Here is a 25,653-nt window from a genome sequence, read left to right as displayed (position 1 = left end):
ACGTCCCAACTTGATTGGAATTGGGGTTATGCCATAGCAGTAGCCATACAACGAATGCAAAGGGAAAGTATCATAGTGACAATGACATACAGTATCATGACATACTGATGAATTACAATAAACCCAGTGTCTGTATTTTTCATGCAAAAAAAATGTGTTGTGTGTGTTGGAGATGCCCGTGCAGATTGATGTTTAAAAGAAAATGACAAAAAAGTGAAAAAAATAAAATACAATAGCGGCGCATTGTCTGTTTTCCATCATGGTTATCGGGGTGGACTGTGACGTTTATGCCATAGTGATTTAAATAATCCAAAAAGAATTGTCTGTATCCACACGTTTATCCAGAGCATCATGATATTGAATCTGTGTAATCCCGTGTGTGCGTGTGCAACTACTTGCTGTTTTACTCTTTCAAAATGCCTGCTATGAGAAAGATTATTAAAACAACAAAGCCACAGGCGGCCTACGACGTTTACACTGTGAATACGACCGCAATACCCTTCTCTCTTGTCATTTTTCGATGTACAGACATGAACAAGAGGACATCCTGTCTGCTTGCCGTTTAGGCTGAGTGAGTGTGCGCGTGCGTGTGTGTGTGCGTTGTGGGGACTTAGTGGGCTCCAGGATGCTGCTGTAAAAGGGTTGATTCACTCGCCGAGAGCCGTATCGGCTGTCGAGGGGCCCAATGCGAAGGAGGGGAACAAAGCTGCTATTGATATAAGCCAAGGTCGCACAAGCTCACGACTGCACGACACAGCGGCCATGTTGAGATGGGTCAGAACGGGGGGGAAGAGTGCCATGTGAATGCGTGCATCTTATACTATTAAGGCAAAGTTAGCGGCCCTTTAGAGAAAGGGCAAGGAATCATATCTGGCAACTTAACGCGGTTTAGAGTCCAAAAGCACGACACAAAACTCTCTACAAACTAGTGGATCATGTGATTTCTCTCCAATAAATGAAGAACGTTAATGATAGCATGAACAAGTTATAATTCAATGGAATTATAATATTAAAAATGATCAATAAAGGAACTTTTCAATGATATTATAATTCATTTCGATGCACCTGTACAGTGTATGCTCATAGATATATATCTATCTATATATATATATATATATTAATGTCAATTAAAAAAGCATGTGTGCCACCAGTTACCACAGGCACATTATTTACTGTTTATTGATATATTTGCTTTGCATAGAAAAAAATAATAAAAAATCGTAGTATTTGCTTCCTGCTTCCTAAAATGAACAAAACCAGAATAACTGCTGTACCAGGATATTATATGTTGGTTAATCGTCTAATGTAGTACAATTTGGTGCTTTTCCATCAAGGACATTCAAGTGCCTGAGGCGCTCCAGTAGCGAGAAGGTGGGTAGAGGGCGGGACCATAGGCGGCTAGGTATTTAAATATGGAGCAGGTACGAATAAAAGACAGATCCTGGAACAGCGATCCGCTGCCGTTCTCACCTGACCCACCAGGAACAGGTAAGTAAGAGATGCTATGATGCTTTGTGTGATATTAGATATTTATTTAGATATTTTTCAAAATGCTATATAAATCCATTTGGAGTATTCTGAGAAAGAGAGGAAAAAAAAAACACCGACATCTATTTACCCAGGCATGCACATTTTACAAAATTCTGCTCGGTTTAAACGATTCACTGGTTCAGCCTGAACCTGTTTAACAAAAGATAAAAGATTGTACAGTGTAAAATCCCATGCCACTTTTTTAAATTTAGCATTCATCTTTGTAAAAAAAAATATATATATATATTATTTCATTTCTAAATAATATCATAGTTTCTTTGAAACAAATTCACAGTAATAAAATGAAAATATTCCAAAATACATGGAAGATAACTAGGGGGGGGGGGGGGGGGGGGGGGAATGTGCGTTGTGTGTGTTCAACAGTACAGAGTTGTCAGGAGGATATGAAAATGTTTCAATCGATATTAAATCTATTGGATTGGATAAATTTGTACTCATAGATCTGGTCTGACTTAAGTAGTAATGCTTTTAGGGGAAACAAAAATCATGCTATGTAAAAGATTCAATTAAAATCCCGTCGGAATGTGACTCAAATGTACATTTTAGTCTGTTGTTAAGTTCACCGAAGTGATTCCAGTAACTGATCCTGTGCTGTTAGTATTTCAAACACGTTTCAAATGTTTTTCTTCCAGTAAGCGTGCAAAAATGATCAAAACTTCACTGTCACTCCTCTTGGTGCTTGTAGCTGTGTCCTTTACATTTGGCAAATACACCCCAAAGACGGGCAAGCGGAGTTCTCAAACCCTGTCAAGAGGTTGGTGAGAATGTTCAGCACCTCGAAAAAAAAGTCAATATGATGTGGATTTTGTGTCTTTGCTGATGTTCATTTCACTCCAGGATGGGGCGATCAGCTAATTTGGGCTCAGACGTATGAGGAAGCGCTCTATTGGGCGAGGTCAAAGTAAGAAATAGTCCAATCACTAACCAACGTCTTGCACTGTGTGCTGTCACTACAAATGGAAATCCTGACATGACTGACTTGATTCACCCTTTAAGGAACAAGCCCTTGATGGTCCTCTTTCACCTGGAGGACTGTCCACACTCCCTGGGTAAGTTTAACCATGGGGGCAAAAAAAAAAAAAAAAAAAAAAAAAAGAATTGCAGAACATTTCCAAAACATTCTGTTGAATGAGGTGTCGAGACTGTTTGAACGGTTTATTTGTTCTTCCTGCAGCACTGAAGAAAGTGTTTGCAGAGGACAATGAGCTCCAAAAAATCCTCGACGAGGATTTCGTTATACTCAACCTGGTGGTAGGTCACGTATTGTGAAATGTAAACACTGTACAACTCACACATAGCGAAATAGCCATCAACACTCGTGAGCCTCCTCCCCTAAACCAGATGCCCGTCTTCGTGCCAAAACTAACCAAACTAAACATAAAACAGAATTACACCTGGTGTAGTTAAGATACCCACCCTTCGGTCCACTAGCCTAATGCTAATTAGCATTGCTTTCACCCTTTGAGCAACAGATTGAACACAAACGGTCCAGCAACAACGTAGACAAACATAATAGTCCTCACAGTCGTATATTCTTTATCCTCTGTGTAGAGTAATGAGCTGAGAGATGAGTTGAGACGACTCAATGAAGCGTTATTATGAATCCCACTTGAATCCCCCCCCCCCCCCCTGCTGCAATATGAATGGCTGCTGCATCCAGATGGGACTGCCTAGAACTGTGAGATTTATAATAGCCTCAATAGCCTCAGCCTCAATAAACAGTACAGTAGATCGGGTCTGACCGCAAATGGCAAAAATCCACAGATAAATAACAGTCATGATGAATGCATTGACAAACAAAAAAAAAAATTTTTTTTTTTTTAAATAATTTTTTTCAACCCCCCCCCCCCCCAAAAAAAATTCTTGAATAAGCGGGGATAAACTGCCAATAAGTGTTTTCCTGGCGGTTCCCCACCCGCACTCAAAAAAGAAAAAAACCCCAAAAAGAAACGGTAATTTTTTTTATTTTTTTTTTTACTAATTTTTAAAAAATGGAAAAGAATTGGGGAAAATACATAAAATAAAAATCCACCAATCGGTGAATCCGCAGGTGCCGAACAGCGAGTATGAGGGCGTCCACTCTAAAGGCGGCCTTCTGTCTTATACTTCCCCCAGGTGGCCAAAGCGGCACCACCAGAAGTGGCAGCATTCAATTGATAGTTCACTATTGAGTTATGTCATTACTGTATGTTTTTAATAAGTACAATATGATGCAGACCCCCCCCCCCCCCCCCCCAAAAAAAAAAAGAGCAGGCCGCTTCCTAGTTGGCTTTCATTCTGTTTCATGTCACACTCATGGAGTCCCAGGGATCGGCCGAAAATGAAATGAATTTCATCGCTGTTATGATCAATATAAATGGATGGTGTAGCTTCTAGTTGAAGTCTGGTGATAATTTTTTTTTTCCCCCCCCCCACCCACAGTATGAAACCACAGACAAACATCTCTCCCCGGATGGACAGTATGTTCCCAGAATCATTTTTGTTGGTAAGAGTTAAATGTGGCAACGAGTATCACATCTTAATTTCATAGATAAGAGTCTGTTTTTTTTTTGCAAATAAATGGGTGGATGATAATACCGGGAAAATATTTGACCATTAAACAATAGAAAACGTTTTCACATTAAAGCTGCCTTCCCCCCCCCCCCCCCCCCCACAAATCATCATTAGGGTCATTTTCATCTAATCTGAGCAATAACGTTAAAGACATACCCCCCTGAATTTCCTTTTGAAAATCAATTTATTTTACCGATAGGTATTTGCAATTATTGGAAGTTATCAATCAAATGGTGATCATTATTTATAAGAAAAAAATACTTCAAAGTAAAAATGTTCAAACTTTTAAAGCCAAAGTGTCTTTGCCATTATGTGTCCCAAATAAAGTCTCATGATGTGGAGCATGTTTTCTGAAGATGCTAACTCCATTTTTTTTTGGATATCTAGGATTCCTCTCCTATTGCGTAATACGCCTTTTCCATGAAAACGAACACAAATGCATCTTCGACTTCATTTTTCGGTTCTTTTACAAATGAGCCGTTTTTGTCACTCAAGCTGTCTTTACCGTTAATGCCACCGGAGCTGCAAGGATTGCGATGAATGCTTCAAATTTGGAATCGTCAATAACTTTTTGGAAAAGTGGACTTTGAGCGTCGCGGTTTCAGCATGGGAGACATTTACCCGTATATATATATAAAAAAAAGCTAATTTAGAATTGTATTTTATTTTATTTTGTATTATTATTATTATTATTTTTTTTTTACTTTACCATCATTGAGCAAATTATATCGTCAATGAACAAATTATATGAAAATGACCCATTAGCTAATGCAAGCACATGGTAAATATTGTCCTTTAATGTGCTTTTGCCTATATAAAACACACCCCCAAAAAAAAGCTACTATACAATATTGGATAGCAGCGTTTTGGTTACGTAAAATATTAGAAAAAGTGCTCAGTGTGATGTCATGCAGTTGCGCCACTGCAAACTATGACCCCAGTGATAGACATATGGGTTGTTGAAACAATGCCTCTCTGACAACGTCAATCAAAACTGAGCATTATTGTTTTTTTTATTTTAACATTTTTTTTTTTTTTTTTTTTAAAGGCACAATATTTGATGCAGCTCTCGTACTGGCTCTTTGATTGTTTAGGACTGTGTACCTAATGGTGTGACGACGATTGCACACACTTAAAGCAACTTCTGAGAGGCAAAATCCTTTTAACTTGCCGAACACCGGCTCGCCACACCTGTGAACGCAACCAAATGTGAACATTTGGAATGGAAAAAAATTTGAATTATGTCCATAAAATCATTCTAATGTCTGTCAGCTTTTGCTCCACCCCCCCCCCCCCCCCCCCCCCCATATTTGACTTCCAATTCAAATCTCGAATATCTTTATCTGTTTCTCTTTCTGTCTTAGACCCCTCAATGACAGTGAGGGCTGATGTCACTGGTCGCTACGCGAACCGCATGTATGCCTACGAACCTAATGACATCAAACTCCGTGAGATGACTCTCTGCTACGACACTGTCCGATTAACAGCGAGGAATGTCGAATGTAACGCTCTCTCTCCTCCTTCAGTGATCAGCAACATGCACAAGGCCAAGAAACTCCTCAAGTCTGAGCTTTGAGCCCGAGCACAAAAGACAAGATGCCCTCAACATGCTGTCAGTGCAGCTCACCTGGAAAAGGAAGTTCTTCCGATGACTTCTTCAACGAAATCCTCTCCTTTCCAATCGTTGTACTTCATGACACATCTGTTCATCCACGTTGTCTTTCAAATAAATTTGAAAATGTTTCGGATTTGATCATGTCCCCCCCCCCCACACACACACACACTTTCTGACTGGTTGCATAGAAGTGCGCAACATGACACATCACACATTATTAGCAGTCGTCAGTGATTAGACCGTCAGTGACTGTGTTTCGTGGTTTACGTGGTTTACTCGCCCGACGTCTGTTCAGGCAGTATGAATGCGAGTGCGAGTGGTTGTCTGTCTATATATATATATAGTATTAATTGTGAGAGTTTTAATTGTACAATAGACCTATAGCTAAAGAGGACAATTCGTGTTAACTTGAGTTGTCCTATGTAAGTGAATGGTGCATTCAAGAAACCATGGTCTTCAAAACCTGAGGCAAACACTCAGGGATCAAACTGACGGACAGGCGGAGGGGCTTCAAACTCGTGCTATCTAGACAGACGGATCGATGGATTCTTGTTCATCTGTCATAACACAAAACCTAGAGTTTAAAGCATTACTTTCAGCTGGTGTCATGTGACGTGTTCCTTTTCCTTGCTGTCATTTTGCGTTTTGTGTGTGTGTGTGTGTGTGTGTGTGTGAGTCGTGGCAGGGGGAACTCCTCCACTTGGGACAGGTTCTCATTTCTGACCCGGAAAGGGCACCCCACCCTTTTCCAACTGAGGACCGTGGCCTCGGATTTGGACTGTTCCAAAAGGGGACTACCGATCCGGTCTGTCCATGCGATGTTGCAGAGGAATGTCAACCAGGACAGCACCACAACATCCGGAGCCTTTAGGAACTCCAGGCGGATCTCATCCACCCACGGTGCAGTCACCAAGGAGCCTTTGAACTACCTCTGCGACTTCAACCCCCCGTCCCCAATATAAACGATGCGCTGCTTCCTCCTCCCGAGATGCCAGCTAGTGGACCAGAATATCCTCAAAGCCGTCTGGAACTTGTTCTCCATAGCCTCACCGAACTCCTGTCTGTGGTTTTGCCCCAGCAACCACCAAAGCTGCATTCTGCTTGGTCTGCTGGTACCCGTGAGCTACACCCGGAGTCTCGCAGGCCAAAAAGCCCCGATAGCACTCTTCTGAGCGCGACGTCATTCCTCACCGCTGGTGTATAGATAAATAAATTTGTCAGTATTCCAAATCAGTGTGATGATAAGCGGTTTCAATTGAACATCTGAATCTTCATGTGAGCAACGGTGTCCAGATCATAGCATGCTCTCTCATAAACACCAAGTCAAAGTCAAGTCGAGGCTTTCGCAAGTTTTAGCCAACCAGGTCCTAAGATGGGCGACTTGGGTCTGACTTCAGTCGAGTCATGTGACTTGAATTCGCTCCTACTTTGGGGAGCAAATTTCCGGTTTCATTTCCCAATCATCATTTCTCAAAAGCACACTGTTGTCTGCTTCAGTTAGGCGTGCAGGGAGCAATTCTTTTGGTCTCAGAAGGAAATGCATTGGTTAGGAACCAAGAATAGAAGAGCAAAACCGCTAATGTGAGGTGGATTCACACAACTACGGTAACACGGAACTAATAATTCTGTCCACCAGTTAATTGTCTTCAGCATGCCTATAGCTCCACCCATACACAAGCATTTGTGGAAATAAATCATAAAATAGAGGCCTGTTGCGCTCTGCAGGTTGGTGTATAAATACCCTCATCCGCTGTTAATAAGTAAGGTGTAAATGGAAATGTTAAGTTGATCCTTTTGAGTTTCTATATTTAAGATGGAATTTTACTGTCAAGTTAATCATTTCAGGAAGAGTGCACCAATGAGACAAATGGAGGAAATGATACAAGGTGATCATTTACTCCTTCAGTGTTTTATTGTGGTTTGACAGTACAAAGTCTGAGATGGTTGACTCACAGAATCCCCGGTGCAGTTCTGACACGCTTTGTATTGACAAGAGTCATGCAAAAAAGGCCAAATACACTCAGGATGCAGTCAGAGGCAAGACAAGCTGGTCGAGGCTCAGAACATCTATTTTCTCAGACACGCAACCATACAACTCCTTCCAGTCCTCACAGCACTCTTCAGGCATGGTTCAAATCATAATTCATAGTATTATGTCGATTTGTGCAGATTATTGCATTCAGTGGGACTCTCGTTAAAGCAACAATACAACAAGACAAAAAGAGCGTAGGCCAGCTCCGTTAATACTTTCTGAATGAACAACATACAGTTATAAAACCAAAATTGCTCTTGTACAGTGTACGCAGTTTGATTGTTCTCGTATTTACAGGTGAAGCCCAAACGGGGACTGGTCCGAAGACAGAAGTTGGTGGCTGTTTCACAGGAACGCACTGGGGTTCGCTCGGGGGTCCTTCTGGTTCCTGTAGCGATATGTGAGCCACACGCCCAGAATCTGACAGCAGGACACAATGACAGTCAGATGGCCTTCATCATTGAGGTCTCATGGGTTTGAAATGTGTTCTTTGTGATGACAGTGGAACCTCTATGGTTGGACATCCCTCATACCACACAAATGTTATTAGAGCAATATTTTCCACAATAAAGGTTGCACAGAATGTCAAAGTTCAAACAAACCCCCCCGGCATGCATGATTTGTCTGGAACAAGTTATTTAGAATATAAATTGATCTTGAAAACTGGTCAAGGCTCACCTCAGTGAAACTGAAAAAGAGTCCAGTCCCTCCTACGAAACGTAGGACTTCATCTGCGTGTTCCTGGATCTTATCAGCGCACGGCAAACAGGAGTGATTGGGAAAACAGGCCTGGAAGAAAACACAAGAACACGCACTTACAAGGCCGATAGCTGACGTCGTCGACGGTTGTTTTATGATTTCAAAAGTGCAAGTTTTTGATATGATGCCGGGCAGACTACAAGAAAAGCGTTTATTTTCGTCACGCTGCTCTGTTGGAGGAGCACGGAACCAAACGTACAGCGTCACAGGTGGCGTTGAGGTCCACCTGTCGGAAGCCGCAGCAGTTGAGGCTCTTCTCCACGTCCCTCTGGGTGCTACGCGAGTTATTCCAGCCGACCTCGAGCAGATGATCCTGGGAGTGCACATTAACATCTTTCACATGAATTGATTCGCGCAGTCATGACCGATATCCATTCGAAATAAAATGAGATCAGTCAACAGCACTACCACCAGGAACATTTGTATTCTTATAAATCATGAGTATGTTCTCTTGTTGGCTGATGCTCCAATTTCACAATTGAATTGGAATGTTGACTATGGAGCAGACACAGCAACGTAGATCAATAAAGTTGTTTGGTTTTCTTTAAATGTTGCTATTTGTTGCTAGGCAAAGTCCTTAGTAGTCAGTCATCACGGCCTCATAGGCCAATGAAAATAATGTCACGTGCCAGATTTGCCAGCTCGACTGTTCGAAGTGCACAGCGACCTCGGGCAGGCACAAGATATCGGTCAGACACACACAACAGCTGCACGCGTGACTTCAAAGTATGAATTATTCCAGGAATTATTGCAGTATTCCAGGAAACTCAACCAGCAAATGTGATTCAGAACATTGCTCAGTCAGAGTTTCTAAAAATTGCTGTAAAGTACTCCCCGAGATTAGGTTTGTTACCGTGTATCTACTCATTTGATCAAGGTTGCCAGCCATGTTTTTTCTCGAGTCCAGACCTCGTAAGGTCCAAATGAGAAATGTCTTATCTCACAGCAGTCTGGAATGCAGCATGGACTTTTTTTGCACTAATTAATTCCATCTCACCTGTTGCTCTTTGTTGATAGCCAGGCATGCACTGGAAACAGAGAACTGCACGATAAACACCATGAACAGGATGATCATGTACTAAGAATCAGAGTCAAGGAATAAGCCCACGCATTGCACAGTACAAAAGCATCCGGCTTGACACACAAGTGTGGGAAGCAGCTCAGTATTGACTTGAATACAAACGAGGCGGTCTGATACGGCGCACGGCTCCGATCACAGAGTGAAATTTGATGCTGCGCTGGGTCGTATTGCGCATCTACAATTAATGGAAACAATTCCAAAACACTGAGCGAACAAAGAGCATTCAGTGGCTGACAATATAGGGCTTGGTTAAATACAAATGTTTGGTATTCAAATAGATATTAAATCAGCTTTAAAACAACAATATCTCGTCATTTTACCTTTATAAAATATATCTGTATTTTCATCTGAACTGTGTTTGCACCATTGTCGGTGGAATAGCGATGGCAGCGGCAAACTGTCCGAAGAATATATGCCGCCATATCAGCATGACGTGTCGGAGCCGACAAATTAAGTCCGCAAATAGCAGGGGGGAATGAGTCATAGTCATCGAGCAAAGTAAACGGTGCGAAGCTGTTTTCTCACAAGACAGGCTTTGTTCGGGGGAAAGGGCATTTTGTGTGTTTGTCATTCCATTCCAATTGTGAGACAAGAGAGACGGTTTTGTGTTGACCGATAAACATCGGGGGAGTCCAACAACATCGAAGCAGGAGTTACTCCCGCAGGGTAACGAGCCATGTAAAGGATACAAAGAAGAGGAGGACTTGGTGGTGTTTCATCGCACCAATGAGGCCAGCCAGAGCAACAAAGAAGAGGAAGACGCCCACTCCTATGACGCCACCCACCACCTGGAAACTGGAGACCAGACCGAACCACTTTCCCCATGCTGCGATTCCAATCATCAGCAAGCTCACCATCTGCAGGATCGAGGGAAAAAGCCAATGCGGATGCCGTTATGAAAGTGAGGTTTTGTTATTTGGATAACACGCAAACATGTTGTTGAAAAGAGTGGAACATCGAAAACCAAACACCCCTAAGGTCATGCAATTGAGAATGTGAGCCCCATTTTTGTGAGAAATATGTTCAGCAGTGAAGTTTAGCCGCGGATATTGCCACGATTTTCGCCTGCGTGCTTCAATCAGACTTGTCACCTCCGTTGTTGTCAATCATCAGTACAAGACACAACTCATTATCCAAATGTTGAAGACACAATGTAATAAAACATGTTTTCCTTGGTGGAGAACACTGATATTGAGATGAATGTGCACTTGCACGTAGCACAGCTACAGTTTAAAAATGACAAAACGCTGTGATATCAATTTTGTGTTACAACAACATGCGGGAATAACTATATTCATATTACGAGCGTTAAGTGTCTATCAACTGTTGTATTATCTTCTAATACTGCTGTAAAATTGTTTTTTCTTAATTGTTCCTGGGGAAAAAAAAACCTGTGACATGCATTGTTTCCTCACAAATAAGGAGTAACTATCACAGTCGTGAGTGTATTCTGTTGTAAATATAGAGCCACCCAATACATGCAAAAGTCATTTTTTCCCCCAAAAGTGAATTTCACCATAAAATCACGAGGATACTTTGTAGACGGTCTCGATATTTACAACACAAGCTTTTGTAAAATAAGGAGCTCTACAAAGTCAAACTTGTGCGTAGGAATAAGTCTTTCATATGGGACTGTCATGGTCTGTGTTTTGGTTTGGGTTGTGTTTAGTTTTGTTCCATGTTTTCCTGTGTTCCATGTTTGTCGTGTGCTCATTAAGTTGTTGTGTCCACCTGTTCTCGTCTGCTTTGTGTCAACCGATCAGCTCTCTCCAGCCACTCATGTCTTGTCCAGGTGTTCCTCGTTGTCTCGTCTATCTGTTTGTATTTAGTTCCCTGGTTTCTTTCAGTTCTTGTCGGTTCATTGTCGTTGTCACATGTCTCTGCCATGTCATAGTCGTCAGTTGTCTTTATCATTGTGGTATGTTATTGTCAGGTGTCATTCTCCCTTTCTATTCCACGTCTTACTCACAGGTCATAGTTTGTTTCCAGTTTTAGATATTCGAGTGTTTCTTTGTTACTTTGATTTGATCGGTATCTGTTGTGGGACTTTGTTTAGTTTTCCCTTTTTGAAGATTAAATATTATTTTGAGACTCCCGCACTCCTGCCTTGCCTCCCTGCTTCCCTGCAATTGGGTCCACCATGTTCTTGCCTTGCGTTACTCGCCCTCGCCTTAACCACGTACGTGACAGAATGAACCGACCAGAACAGGACCCAGCGGGAAGAAGATGGCGTCACCCTGGACACCACCAAACTGCCTCCCACCGTCCTCAGCCTGCCATCCATACCTACCCTCCTCCAGTAAGCCCAATCGTTCAGTCGTTTCTGTCCTTTTCATCGGGTCCCCCCACTTGTCCTAGTTATTCACCATGCCCTACTATTTTACATCCACATGTTTCTTTAGATTCTGATTTTTCTGATTGTGAAGATGGCCCCGATTTAGTTAACCTTCTGTCTGATTCTGACTCTGACACAGACTTAGATTTTTCTGGTTCCTTCCCTAGTTTATCCCGTCCTCGTCAGTTTTTGTCACGTCTCCCCATTTCCAACCCCAGTGAGTCCAAAACCTTTCCCTCGGACCTTTTCTTGGGCACCCGTTTGGCCATCTACCCGGGACCGCCGCGTGGTGGCCAACGGAGGCGCCCAAGTAAAGGTCAAATTTTGCCCCCTCGTTTTTTTCCCTGTTCACAAGTCACTTAATTTTTCACCTGTTCCCACACGTTGTTCCACGGCTCCACTTAAGTCACGTCCAGTCAAACCTGCCCCCAAGCCACCATGTTCTGTACCAGCCATTTTTCCTAGTTCACCTTCCCGAGACCTTGTGCACTCTTCCACTCCCGTACCCTCTACTCCCAAACCTCAATGGCGGCAGGCTGAGGAAGCGACTGCAGGCCCCGTTCCTGCTCCTCGGCAGCTGCGGCAGGCTCCCGTTCCTGCTCCTCGGCAGCTGCGGCAGGCTCCCGTTCCTGCTCCTCGGCAGCTGCGGCAGGCTCCCGTTCCTGCTCCTCGGCAGCTGCGGCAGGCTCCCGTTCCTGCTCCTCGGCAGCTGCGGCAGGCTCCCGTTCCTGCTCCTCGGCAGCTGCGGCAGGCTCCCGTTCCTGCTCCTCGGCAGCTGCGGCAGGCTCCCGCTCCTGCTCCTCGGCAGCTGCGGCAGGCTCCCGCTCCTGCTCCTCGGCAGCTGCGCCAGGTTCCCGCTCCGGCGGCGCTCGTCCAGCGGCTGCCACCCGTCCTTGCTCCGGCGGCGCTCGTCCAGCGGCCGCCACCCGTCCCCGCTCCGGCGGCGCTCGTCCAGCGGCCGCCACCCGTCCCCGCTCTGGCGGCGCTCGTCCAGCGGCCGCCACCCGACCCCGCTCCGGCGGCTCTCGTCCAGCGGCCGCCACCCGACCCCGCTCCGGCGGCTCTCGTCCAGCGGCCGCCACCCGACCCCGCTTCGGCGGCGCTCGTCCAGCGGCCGCCACCCGACCCCGCTACGGCGGCGCTCGTCCAGCGGCCGCCACCCGACCCCGCTACGGCGGCGCTCGTCCAGCGGCCGCCACCCGTCCTCGCTCCGGCGGCGCTCGTCCAGCGGCCGCCACCCGTCCTCGCTCCGGCGGCGCTCGTCCAGCGGCCGCCACCCGTCCTCGCTCCGGCGGCGCTCGTCCAGCGGCCGCCACCCGTCCTCGCTCCGGCGGCTCTCGTCCAGCGGCCGCCACCCGACCCCGCTCCGGCGGCTCTCGTCCAGCGGCCGCCACCCGACCCCGCTCCGGCGGCTCTCGTCCAGCGGCCGCCACCCGACCCCGCTCCGGCGGCTCTCGTCCAGCGGCCGCCACCCGACCCCGCTTCGGCGGCGCTCGTCCAGCGGCCGCCACCCGACCCCGCTACGGCGGCGCTCGTCCAGCGGCCGCCACCCGACCCCGCTCCGGCGGCGCTCGTCCAGCGGCCGCCACCCGACCCCGCTCCGGCGGCGCTCGTCCAGCGGCCGCCACCCGTCCCCGCTCCGGCGGCGCTCGTCCAGCGGCCGCCACCCGTCCCCGCTCCGGCGGCGCTCGTCCAGCGGCCGCCACCCGTCCCCGCTCCGGCGGCGCTCGTCCAGCGGCCGCCACCCGTCCTCGCTCCGGCGGCGCTCGTCCAGCGGCCGCCACCCGTCCTCGCTCCGGCGGCGCTCGTCCAGCGGCCGCCACCCGTCCTCGCTCCGGCGGCTCTCGTCCAGCGGCCGCCACCCGTCCTCGCTCCGGCGGCGCTCGCCCAGCGGCCGTCACCCGTCCTCGCTCTGGCGGCATTCGTCCAGCGGCCGCCACCCAACCCTATTGCCTGGCCCCTGCATTACCATTGGCTTCGGCACCGTGGCCGTCCACCTGAATGGCCCTGTAAAGACCCTGGTGCTTGGCGTCCTGGACGACCTCCTGAACCGCTCAGCCAAGCACCTCACCCTGGGTGGCCTGGATGGCCACCAGACTGACCTGAGGGGTGGACTCTGTACCCTCCTCCAGGCCCCCTTCCGCCCACCCTGGGTTGGTGACTTTTTGGTTGTTGTTTGGGGAACGTCTGGGATCCGTTCCTTTAGAGGGGGGGTACTGTCATGGTCTGTGTTTTGGTTTGGGTTGTGTTTAGTTTTGTTCCATGTTTTCCTGTGTTCCATGTTTGTCGTGTGCTCATTAAGTTGTTGTGTCCACCTGTTCTCGTCTGCTTTGTGTCAACCAATCAGCTCTCTCCAGCCACTCATGTCTTGTCCAGGTGTTCCTCGTTGTCTCGTCTATCTGTTTGTATTTAGTTCCCTGGTTTCTTTCAGTTCTTGTCGGTTCATTGTCGTTGTCACATGTCTCTGCCATGTCATAGTCGTCAGTTGTCTTTATCATTATGGTATGTTATTGTCAGGTGTCATTCTCCCTTTCTATTCCACGTCTTACTCACAGGTCATAGTTTGTTTCCAGTTTTAGATATTCGAGTGTTTCTTTGTTACTTTGATTTGATTGGTATCTGTTGTGGGACTTTGTTTAGTTTTCCCTTTTTGAAGATTAAATATTATTTTGAGACTCCCGCACTCCTGCCTTGCCTCCCTGCTTCCCTGGAATTGGGTCCACCATGTTCTTGCCTTGCGTTACTCGCCCTCGCCTTAACCACGTACGTGACAGGGTCTCAGTTCAAGTCCGCATTATTAATCAAGGACATTTGAATGGTTTTGAATACAACCAGCAGTACGCCTCCCAACAAAGCTGTTGCCAAAACGCTATTTAGTTTTAAGGGGGACATATTTTGCAAAACCAACGTCCTCTACTATCTGGGATGTAATATTGTCTCTATGGTGTCTCAGTAAACATGTGAAATATGAATTAAAATCGTCCGCGCATTCCTTGAGCTCCAGACGTTTTTCTGTCGAAAGGCCTGAAATCAGGTCATTTGAATTTCTCGAGGTTATCTACATCGCGAGTGAAGATCTCCGCCTACCCTTTGCACTCCCGAGCCAGCGCTGTAAGTATAACAAACACGTGTGCTCTCACGAGTGGGTCTTCTACATGGAGGTAACCAATCAGAAGAAAGGGGACGGTCTGAGCCAAATATGGAGAAAGCGGATACAAAACTGGGTCAAACAGAAGTAGCTGTCAGAGGGGCCTTTTCTGGACACTCATATGACAAAACCAAGGTGTTTTTTTTTTTTTTGAAATGAAATTGACACATTTATACTAAGTCCATGTTAACTTCTAACTTCTCCCTCAATGGAGGTCTAAATAGCAAAAATACGGGACCTCAAAAATGGCTTACTTTAACCAGGATCCTTCGCCGTATTGTGATCTTCATCTTTTCCTTTGGGCTTGTCCCTTTAGGGATCGCCACAGCGTGTCATCCTTTTCCATGTAGGCCTATCTCCTGCATCCTCCTCTCCAACACCAACTGCCCTCATGTCTTCCCTCACGACATCCATCAACCTTCTCTTTGGTCTTCCTCTAGCTCTCGTGTCTGGCAGCTCCAACCTCATCATGCTTCTACCAATATACTCACTATTTCTCCTCTGGACGTGTCCAAACCATCAAAGTCTGCTCTCTCCAACTTTGTCTCCAAAACATCGAACCTTGGCCGTCAGTCCCTCTGATGAGCTCATTTCTAATTTGATCCAACCTGGTCACTCCGAGAGCGAACCTCAACATCTTCATTTCCGCCACCTCCAGCTCTGCTTCCTGTTGTCTCTTCAGTGCGTACATCGTGGCTGGCCCCACCACTGTTTTAGAAACTTTGTCCTTCATCCTAGCAGAGACTCTTCTGTCACATAACACACCTGACACCTTCCTCCACCCGTTCCAACCTGCTTTGACCCGTTTCTTCACTTCCTGACCACACTCACCATTGCTCTGGACGATTGACCCCAAGTATTTCAAGTCCTACACCCTTGCTATCGCTTCTCCCTGTAGCCTCATTCTTCCCCCACCAGCCCTCTCATTCATGCACATATATTCTGTTTTACTTCGGCTAATCTTCATTCCTCTTCTTTCCAGTGCATGACTCCATCTTTCTGACTGTTCTTCCACCTGCTCCCTGCTTTCACTGCAGATCGCAATGTCATCTGCAAACATCATAGTCCATGGGGATTCCAGTCTAACCTCATCTGTCAGCCTATCCATCATCCCTGCAAACAGGAAGGATCCCACCTCCACCTTTAATTCGTCTGTCACACATCACCGCTGGTCTGCTGCCCTCGTACATGTCCTGTATTATTCTAACATACTTCTCTGCCACTCCAGACGTCCGCATGCAGTACCACAGTTCCTCTCTGGGTACTCTGTCAAGTCTTTCTCTAGATCTACAAAGACAGAATGTAGCTCCTTCTGTACTTTTCCATCAACATCCTCAAGGCAAATAATGCATCTGTGGTACTCTTTCTAGGCATGAAACCATACTGTTGCTCACAAATACTCACTTCTGTCCCGAGTCTAGCCTCCACTACTCTTTCCCATAACTTCATTGTGTGGCTCATCAACTTTATTCCTCTATAGTTGCCACAGCTCTGCACATCACCCTTGTTCTTAAAAATGGGCACCAGCACACTTTTCCTCCATTCCTCAGGCATCTTTTCACGCGCTAGAATTCTATTGAACAAGCTGGTCAAAAACTCCACAGCCACCTCTCCTAGATGCTTCCATACCTCCACAGGAATGTCATCAGGACCAACTGCCTTTCCATTTTTTATCCTCTTTAATGCCTTTCTAACTTCTCCCTTACTAATCATTGCCACTTCCTGGTCCACCACACTTGCCTCTTCTACTCTCCCTTCTCTATCATTTTCCTCATTCATCAACTCCTCAAAGTATTCTTTCCATCTAGCCAGCACACTGCTGGCACCAGTCAACATATTTCCATCTCTATCCTTAATCACCCTAACCTGCTGCACATCCTTCCCATCTCTATCCCTCCGTCTGGCCAGCCTGTATGGATCCTTTTCTCCTTCTTTAGTGTCCAACCTGGCATACATGTCATCATATGCCTCTTGTTTGGCCTTTGCCACCTCTACCTTTGCCCTGTGTCGCATTTCAATGTATTCCTTTCGCCTCTCCTCGGTCCTCTCAAGTGTCCCACTTCTTCTTAGCTAACCTTTTTCCTTGTATGATTTCCTGTACTGTGAGGTTCAACCACCAAGTCTCCTTCTCTCCTTTCCTGCCAGAAGATACACCAAGTACTCTCCTGCCTGCCTCTCTGATCACCTTGGCTGCAGTGGTCCAGTCTTCTGGAAGCTCCTCCTGTCCACCGAGAGCCTGTCTCACCTTTTCCCGAAAAGCTGCACAACACACCATGTTCCTGCCTCTTCTGTAAAAACGTGTTCACTACAGCCATTTGCATCCTTGTTGCAAAGTCTACCACCATCTGTCCCTCCAAGTTCCTTTCCTGGATGCCGTACTTACCCATCACTTCTTCATCACCCCTATTACCTTCACCAACATGTCCATTACAATCTGCACCAATCACGACTCTCTCTCTCCGTCTGGGATGCTCAGAACTACTTCGTCTAGCTCCTTCCAGAATTTCTCTTTCACCTCTAGGTCACATCCTACCTGAGGGGCATAGCCACTGATCACATTATACACAACACCCTCAATTTCAAGTTTCAGCCTCATCACTCGATCTGATACTCTTTTCACCTCCAAGACATTCTTAGCCAACTCTTTTTTTAAAATAACCCCGACTCCATTTCTCTTCCAATCTACATCATGGTAAAATAATTGAAACCCTGCCCCTAAAGTTCTAGCCTTACTGCCTTTTCTACCTGGTCTCCTGGACACACAATATATCAACCTTTCTCCTCATCATCATGTCAACCAACTCCAGACTCTTTCTGCCAAAGAACCCTCTTTCCACCTCTTCTTCTTCTTTGACTTCGACCCACAGTAGCTGAATTTCCACCGGCGCCCTGCAAGTTGACTGCACCGGTGGCGGACTTTGGTAACGCGGGCCACGACCGATCCGGTATGGAATTCTTTGGATGAACGCTCATATTTGTTTGGCAAAGATCCATGTGATCAGGTACAACCGTGGCTACAACTGTGCATATACGCATGCGCAGTAAGTAAAAATGGCGGCTGAAGTATATAAGTAAAGCATTGCAGCTCTTGTCAGAATAAAATATGTACTTTGATTCATTTCATTAAAAATAACAGGTTAATAGGAGTGTGGAGAAGATTAGTAAGAGTCTGGGGAGGTTCGTACAGCTTTAAAATATGTATAAATAATCCAAATAAATACTGTATGTGGTGGCTACTTTGTGGATTACACCTGTTGCGGGGGTGGTTCGGAACCTAACCCCGCAATAAACAAGGGATTACTCTATATAATAATAACATAATAATATATGCCTCAATTGACACTGTGGAACTAATGAGTACACTTTTCAGCCCCAACATGGTTGGGTGACAAATGAGTTCAAATGTCTGCATCAGAAATGTGGTGACAATAATATTGACTTTTTTTATTTATACTAACTTCTTCTTTATTATTTTTCCTATTTAGGCGTGTACTTCTCAAGATACAAAGACCCATTGTAATGGCACGAGCAGTGCCTCAGGAAGTTGAAAGCCTCTGAACTAGAATGCTTTGAAATGAAATATCAGTTCCGTTAGAGGTAAAGATAGCATCTGAAGATCACACAAGCAATTTTAAGAAACTGGGAGCGGACATAGCATATTATTATAGTACATTATTATGCAACTCCTAAAAGGCATCTTTCCTGTATTTTCCATACATTAGTGAAACTGCAAAATTCAAAAACCAAAACAAATCACGTCTCAAAAGTCGATAAAAAGTGTGATGATGACAATAGAACCTATAAGGAAAAATTGTTTTTGCGACATACTGTAGCAGTAGTACAGCAACAAAAGTGTTGCACGCGTCTCTGTCCAATGTGGCTAAACTAACAATAAGGCTAGATTTACACTATACAATTCTCATTTTATTCTGCCATATTTCCTAACTTGTCTGTCATCTGATAAACCATAAAAAAGTGTGACTATTAAAATCAATGTTGGCCCCCCCCCCCCCCCCCCCCCCCCCTTACTAATGCAATTATGAACTCAATGAGTTTTACATCGTTTTTATTTCTTTACACTCCTGGTATATTTGTCTCTCAGGAACAACAGCAATCTAAGTGGGTCAGTTTGACCCAGAGCGTGTTGAATTATCCCAAAGCATTAGAATCAAAATATGTGAAATGAACAATTGTCATTGTACATTCCTAATTCTATTTCTTGACCTTAAAAACGGGTCAATTTAACCCACAACAAGGTTCTGCTCCATTGCATCATTTTAACCCGGGGGTCGCTACTGCTCCAGGTGAAGGTTCCTGGGCCTGCAACCTTACTCGCTCATGAGCAGGTGCAATGTCCACAACAAGAGTTGAGGTGGCATAACAGATAAACGTTCAGGCAGCTGTTTATCTTCCTGTAGGTCATAGGTGTCAAACTCAAGGCCCGGGGGCCAGATGCGGCCCGCCACATCATTTTATGTGGCCCGCGGAAGCAAATCATGCTCGTCAACTTCCGTGATTTTTGCTCACATCTGTACCCAAATTCCAAATTGTCATAATAATAAACAATAATGTTATTCTGTTACCAAACCCTTCCTCTACAGTAACTTAAACAATACTTGAACAAACTATTATCCTTGTCTTCTGATTTCAAAAGTAGTTATCCCTCAATTTGTTGTGTAATGGTCATAATATGTTTTGGTGATGATTAAACATTTATATGGTTTCACTGTTCTAACGGCCCTCTGAGCGAAATCATAACTGGAATGCGGCCCGAGACAAAAATAGAGTTTGACACCCCTGCAGTGTAGGTGATGCATTTTCAAGGTTTCCTCACTGGCTCAACACAAAAGCTCACTGCAAGTCACAACGCACTTGTAACCAGTGTTGCCACAGTTACCTTGAAAAGGTAACTTAGTTACTTTACTGATTACTTGATTTCGAAAGTCACTAAATTTCAACAAAAGTTAGATGTTTTGGAGACAAAGTTAAGAGTCACATATCCATAGTACAAAAAAGCATTAGCTTAACCGTACCCATTACTTGGTAACGTACGCCACACAAGTTACAGAATGATGTCATTAACATGATGAAAAAAAATAACTTCAATATGAGTGTAGTTGAAGCCACATTAAATGAGCAACTTAGAGCAGACTTGACATGCCAAATAGCCACCTAAATGTAAACAAGCACACCATTCTCAGTACACTTCTTTAAAGACTGCTAGATCGATAGACAGACAGACAGACACAGACTGTAGCAACCCTGCAGATTGTGTGGAAGTCCATGAAGGCGACTGTTTGTGTGTGCGCGCGCACGCATACTGTACAAGGAACCTTAGTATTGTCCTCTTTAGAGAAACTCGGAAGTAGTGACTGTATTTCCAGTTGAAGTATGCCAATCCCTCGTCAGAGTGGTCCCCTTCCATTGAGTGTGCGCCGCTGGCTGCTTGGGTACATGTGAGTTGACTATGTGCGGCAAACGTGCAACATGTCACGTGACGTCATTGCCCTAGACGGCTCCGTTTATAAATATTTTGCCTTTTTTCGTCATTGTAGTTTGTCGTTATGTGCATTTTAGTGATGGATAGTGAAGAATATCCCCTCCTTGAGCCGTCACCTTGTCGTGGTGGAGGGGTTTGTGTGTCCCAGTGATCCTAGGAGCTAAGTTGTCTGGGGCGTTATCCCCCTGGCAGGTTCACCCATGACAAATAGGTCCTAGGTGAGGGACCAGACAAAGCACGACTTAAAGACCCCTTATGATGACGACAAACGATGGACTTGGTTTGGAGACAGACCTGGAGGTGGGGCTCGAAGGCGAGCGCCTGGTGGCTGGGCCTGCACCCATGTGGCCCGGCCGGGCGCAGCCCGAAAGGGTAACTTGGGTCCCCCTTCCCATGGGCTTTACGACCTGTGGGAGGGGCCATTGGGGTCGGGTGCAGTGTGAGTTGGGCGGTGGCCGAAGGCAGGGACCTTGGCGATCCGATCCCCGGCAACAGAAGCTGGCTCTAGGGGCGTGGAATGTCACCTCTCTGGCAGGGAAGGAGCCCGAGTTGGTGTGTGAGGTCGAGAAGTTCAGACTAGATATAGTCGGAGTCGCCTCCACGCACAGCTTGGGCTCTGGTGCCAGTCCTCTCGAGTGGGGATGGACTCTCTTCCACTCTGGAGTTGCCCACGGTGAGAGGCGCCGAGCAGGTGTGGGTATACTTATTGCCCCCCGGCTCGGCGCCTGTACGTTGGGGTTCACCCTGGTGGACGAGAGGGTATCCTGCCTTCGGGTGGGGGGACGGGTCCTGACTGTTGTTTGTGCCTATGCACCAAACAGCAGTTCAGAGTACCCACCCTTTTTGGAGTCCTTGGAGGGGGTGCTGGAGAGCGTTGTCCCTGGGGACTCCATCGTCCTGATGGGGGACTTCAATGCTCATGTGGGCAATGACAGTGAGACATGGAAGGGGGTGAATGGGAGGAACGGACCCCCGATCACAACCCGAGCGGTGTTCTGTTATTGGACGTCTGTGCTTATCATGGATTGTCCATAACAAACACCATGTTCAAGCATAAGGGTGTCCACACGTGCACTTGGCACCAGGACACCCTAGGTCGCAGTTCAATGATCGACTTTGTGGTCGTGTCATCGGACTTGTGGCCGCATGTCTCGGACACTCGGGTGAAGGGAGGGGCGGATCTGTCAACTGATCACCACCTGGTGCTGAGTTGGCTCCGATGGTGGGGGAAGATGCCGGTGCGACTTCTGGCAGAATCCCCTGTCAGAAGGAGTTTCAAATCCCACCTCCGACAGAACTTTGCTCGTGTTCCGGGGGAGGCGGGGGACATCGAGTCCGAGTGGATCATGTTCCGCGCCTCCATTGCTGAGGCGGCCGATCGGAGCTGTGGCCGTAAGGTGGCTGGTGGCTGTCGTGGCGGCAATCCCCGAACCCGTTGGTGGACACCAACGGTGAGGGATGCCGTCAAGCTGAAGAAGGAGTCCTATCGGGCCTTTTTTTGGCCGGTGGGACTCCTGAGGCAGCTGATGGGTACCGGCTGGCCAAGCGGAATGCAGCTTTGGTGTTCGCTGAAGCAAAAACTCGGGTATGGGAGGAGTTCGGTGAGGCCATGGAGAAAGACTTCTGGACGGCTTCGAGGAACTTTTGGTCTACCATCCGGCGTCTCAGGAGAGGAAAGCAGTGCACCACCAACACTGTGTATAGTGGGGATGGGGCGCTGCTGACCTCGACTCGGGACGTTGTGAGTCGGTGGGGAGAATACTTGGAAGACCTCCTCAATTCCACCGACACGCCTTCCCATGAGGAAGCAGAGTGTGGGTTCTCTGAGGCGGGCTCTCCTATCTCTGGGTTTGAGGTCACCGAGGGAGTTAAAAAGCTCCTCGGTGGCAGGGCCCCGGGGGTGGATGAGATTCGCCCGGAGTTCCTAAAGGCTCTGGATGTTGTGGGGCTGTCCTGGTTGACATGCCTCTGCAACATCGCATGGACATCGGGGACAGTGCCTCTGGATTGGGGGGACCGGAGGGTGTGTTCCAACTACAGGGGGATCACACTCCTCAGCCTCCCTGGTAAGGTCTATTCAGGGGTGCTGGAGAGGAGGGTCCATCGCGAAATCGAATGTCAGATCCAGGAGGAGCTGTGTGGTTTTCGTCCTGGCCGTGAAACAGTGGACCAGCTCTACACCCTCGGCAGGGTCCTCGAGGGTGCATGGGAGTTCGCCCAACCAGTCTACATGTGTTTTGTGGACTTGGAGAAGGCGTTCGACCGTGTCCCTCGGGGGGTCCTGTAGGGGGTGCTTCGGGAGTATGGGGTACCGAACCCCCTGATACGGGCTGTTCTGTCCCTGTACGACCGGAATCAGAGTTCGGTCCGCATATCCGGCAGTAAGTCGGACTCGTTCATGGTGAGGGTTGGACTCCGCCAAGGCTTTCCCCTTGTCACCGATTCTGTTCATAACTTTTATGGGCAGAATTTCTCGGCACAGCCGAGGTGTAGAGGGGGTCCGGTTTGGTGGCCTCCGTATTGCATCTCTGCTTTTTGCAGATGATGTGGTTCTGTTGGCTTCATCAAGCCGTGATCTCCAACTTTCACTGGAGCAGTTCGCAGCCAAGTGTGAAGCGGCTGGGATGAGAATCACCACTTCCAAATCTGAGACCATGGTCCTCAGTCGGAAAAAGGGTGGCGTGCCCTCTCCAGGTCGGGGATGAGATCCTGCCCCAAGTGGAGGAGTTCAAGTATCTTGGGGTCTTGTTCACGAGTGAGGGAAGAATGGAACGGGAGATCGACAGGCGGATCGGTGCAGCGTCTGCAGTGATGCGGACTTTGTATCGGTCCGTTGTGGTAAAGAAGGAGCTAAGCCGAAAGGCGAAGCTCTCAATTTACCGGTTGATCCACGTTCCAACCCTCACCTATGTCCCTGCTAAAGCTACTGCCCCCGCGACCCGACCTCGGATAAGCGGTAGAAAATGGATGGATGGATGGATAGTTAAGAATATAGTGTGTTTCGTCTGTTGTATTAGTCATGACTGAAACAAAGTCTGAAAATTGGTCTCCACCTATGACATGCACCGTGACTGAATCAAGTGTCCTGGTTATTGACTTGCCTCATGTTCCCAAGCACTGTAGTTAATTCATGATAAAATAATGTTGCCTGACGATAAATAGGACAGTATGCAAATGCGCGTTAAGCTCTTGGTTCTCGTGAACAAAAAAGTAACTATTGGCAGTTAAATCAAAGTAACTGTAATCTGACTACTCTAATATAAAAAGTAACACGTTAGATTACTTATGACGTCACCGGACCACATTTTGGGAGTCACGCGTTACCGACATCACTGCTTGTAACATACACACAATGGGAGAAAAACGAGCTGAATGTGAACTGTGTGGAATTTCTTACATTTCTGCATTAGGTGGTCATAAACTGTAGTCTGATCTTTATCTCAATCTAAAAAATGAACAGTCTGCTTCAAGTAACTCCACAAAAACTGTTACATTTTTCATATTTTTGTAGAGCATGATGTAAACATTCACAGGACAGGGAAGACAAAGTAAGTGAACCTTTGGATTTAATAACTGGTTGACCCTCCATAACCTCAACCAAACGTTTCCTGTTGTTGCAGATCAGACGTACACAACGATCAGGATGAATTTTGGACCATAACCTCTTTCCAAAATGTTTGCAGTTCCGCAACATGACTGATGTGAATAGCTCTCTTGAGGTCATGCATGTCACAACATCTCAATGGGGTTGCGGTCAGGACTTTGACTGGGCCGCCCCAGAACACGTATTTCCATCTTCTGAAGCCATCCTGTTGTTGATTTGCTTTGATGTTTTGATCATTGTCCTCTTGCAACACCGGTCCTAGTTTGAGCTTGACCTCTTGGATGGATGGCCTCAAGTTCTTCTGCAAAATATCTTGAGAAACGTGTGACGATATTGACGATAGTGAGCTGTCCCGGCCCCAGGTGGACGGCCATCCCGTGATGCTCCCTCCACCGCGCTTCACAGTTGGGATAACGGTTCTGAGAAATTCCAAAGGGTTCACATACTTTTTTATTTTATTTTTCCCGACCACTGCATGAATTACTATGAAAGTTTTGATTTGATTTATCGCAAAAAAAAAATATTGGCGCTGCGTGGTCTCTTTACAGGCAACAACTGGTAGAGGACGAGATGGCAGACAAAGATAAAGGGACAGGACATCCTCTTAAATTTCAGTATAAAAAAGGGCGGTGGGAGGAAATGGCCGTTTAAAGGCTGATTCTGTCACTATACTGGAATAGCAAACAATGTCTTTTGTTGTTTGTTGTTGTTGTTGTTGTTGTTTCTCTTTGATCACGCACTGAGCTGATGCTCAAGGTTCCTCGACGAATAAATGATTCAGCAAGTGTGTGACCTCATCGCAAGACGTTTTCCATCTCGATATTTAATCGCGCCCAGGAGAGGAAACACGCATCGTAATAAACGTCAGTAATTTAGTAACGGCAATAATCCATATGGTTGGCAGTGGGCTGCGTTTGATACTTACAACATAGAGGATGTTGAGCGCACACAGGGAGTGTTTGGAGCAGGTGAATCCAGCGCAACCCATTTTGGACAAGAAATAAATAAATAGGGAACACAAGCTCGCAGCAGATGTATATTAAATATGATCTCGATATCAGGGCGAGCCGAAGCGTTTTTTCAGCAGCGATGAGAGGCAAACCGGCAGATAGAACCTCCAACCTCCGCCGTTCGGGAAAAAAAAAGAAAGAAAGAAGAAAGAAAGAAAAACAAGACAAACAACGGAAGTGACGCAATTAGTCTTCAAAATAAAACAACGTTTGACGAGACGCGCTGACTCCAAAATGACAATGGCTGAGTAGTACAAACACAATAACAATTGTATAACCCACACGCATCGTAGCCGACAAAGGCCCAATAATGGGGTTCAGTTCACAATTATAATCATTTTTGCCACACACACACATGATACGTGTCGTAGTAACAAAATGTCGAGGACAGAATCAAAAAACTGAATTATAGTTTCAGTGTCTATTTAAGTTTTCACAGTCCGCAATAATATAATGTATAATATA

General features: G+C 46.5%; 2 protein-coding genes across 3 annotated transcripts; one reads left to right on the top strand and one right to left on the bottom strand.

Annotated features, from left to right (window-relative positions):
- Positions 1 to 1,442: 1,442 nt before the first annotated feature.
- agr2 (anterior gradient 2) lies at positions 1,443 to 5,813 on the top strand. 2 transcript variants are annotated; one of them, XM_061664901.1, is made up of 8 exons: positions 1,443 to 1,488; positions 2,184 to 2,305; positions 2,389 to 2,452; positions 2,548 to 2,600; positions 2,726 to 2,802; positions 3,973 to 4,036; positions 5,469 to 5,552; positions 5,631 to 5,813. In XM_061664901.1, the coding sequence occupies exons 2-8, from the start codon at positions 2,197 to 2,199 to the stop codon at positions 5,678 to 5,680; spliced, it is 501 nt and encodes a 166-aa protein (XP_061520885.1). In that variant the 5' UTR covers positions 1,443 to 1,488; positions 2,184 to 2,196; the 3' UTR covers positions 5,681 to 5,813. The 2 variants fall into 2 exon arrangements, with proteins under 2 accessions (XP_061520885.1, XP_061520886.1); XM_061664902.1 differs by having other exon boundaries at positions 1,458 to 1,488; positions 2,237 to 2,305.
- A 1,796-nt stretch (positions 5,814 to 7,609) lies between these two features.
- tspan13b (tetraspanin 13b) lies at positions 7,610 to 25,316 on the bottom strand. Its single transcript, XM_061665372.1, has 6 exons — positions 25,104 to 25,316; positions 10,281 to 10,448; positions 9,508 to 9,588; positions 8,710 to 8,823; positions 8,430 to 8,540; positions 7,610 to 8,171 (listed from the first exon to the last, which is right to left on the bottom strand). The coding sequence occupies exons 1-6, from the start codon at positions 25,164 to 25,166 to the stop codon at positions 8,097 to 8,099; spliced, it is 612 nt and encodes a 203-aa protein (XP_061521356.1). The 5' UTR covers positions 25,167 to 25,316; the 3' UTR covers positions 7,610 to 8,096.
- Between the last annotated feature and the right edge of the window lie 337 nt (positions 25,317 to 25,653).

This window comes from Phycodurus eques, chromosome 20 (genome assembly GCF_024500275.1).
Source record: "Phycodurus eques isolate BA_2022a chromosome 20, UOR_Pequ_1.1, whole genome shotgun sequence".
Taxonomy (NCBI): Eukaryota; Metazoa; Chordata; class Actinopteri; order Syngnathiformes; family Syngnathidae; genus Phycodurus; species Phycodurus eques.
The sequence above is the reverse complement of the archived record's forward strand: the minus strand, read 5'-3'. Positions and strand labels throughout refer to the sequence as shown.

What these genes read in the sequence shown, in the direction of transcription:
- agr2 (XM_061664901.1), top strand. Translation starts at nt 2,197, where the DNA reads ATGATCAAAACTTCACTGTCACTCCTCTTGGTGCTTGTAGCTGTGTCC. An exon ending in TCCCAGAATCATTTTTGTTG is followed by an intron (nt 4,037 to 5,468) that starts GTAAGAGTTAAA and finishes TTTCTGTCTTAG; the next exon opens with ACCCCTCAATGACAGTGAGG. An exon ending in ACCTAATGACATCAAACTCC is followed by an intron (nt 5,553 to 5,630) that starts GTGAGATGACTC and finishes CTCCTCCTTCAG; the next exon opens with TGATCAGCAACATGCACAAG.
- tspan13b (XM_061665372.1), bottom strand. Translation starts at nt 25,166, where the DNA reads ATGGGTTGCGCTGGATTCACCTGCTCCAAACACTCCCTGTGTGCGCTC. An exon ending in CTATCAACAAAGAGCAACAG is followed by an intron (nt 8,824 to 9,507) that starts GTGAGATGGAAT and finishes GTGCACTCCCAG; the next exon opens with GATCATCTGCTCGAGGTCGG. An exon ending in TCAACGCCACCTGTGACGCT is followed by an intron (nt 8,541 to 8,709) that starts GTACGTTTGGTT and finishes GTTTTCTTCCAG; the next exon opens with GCCTGTTTTCCCAATCACTC.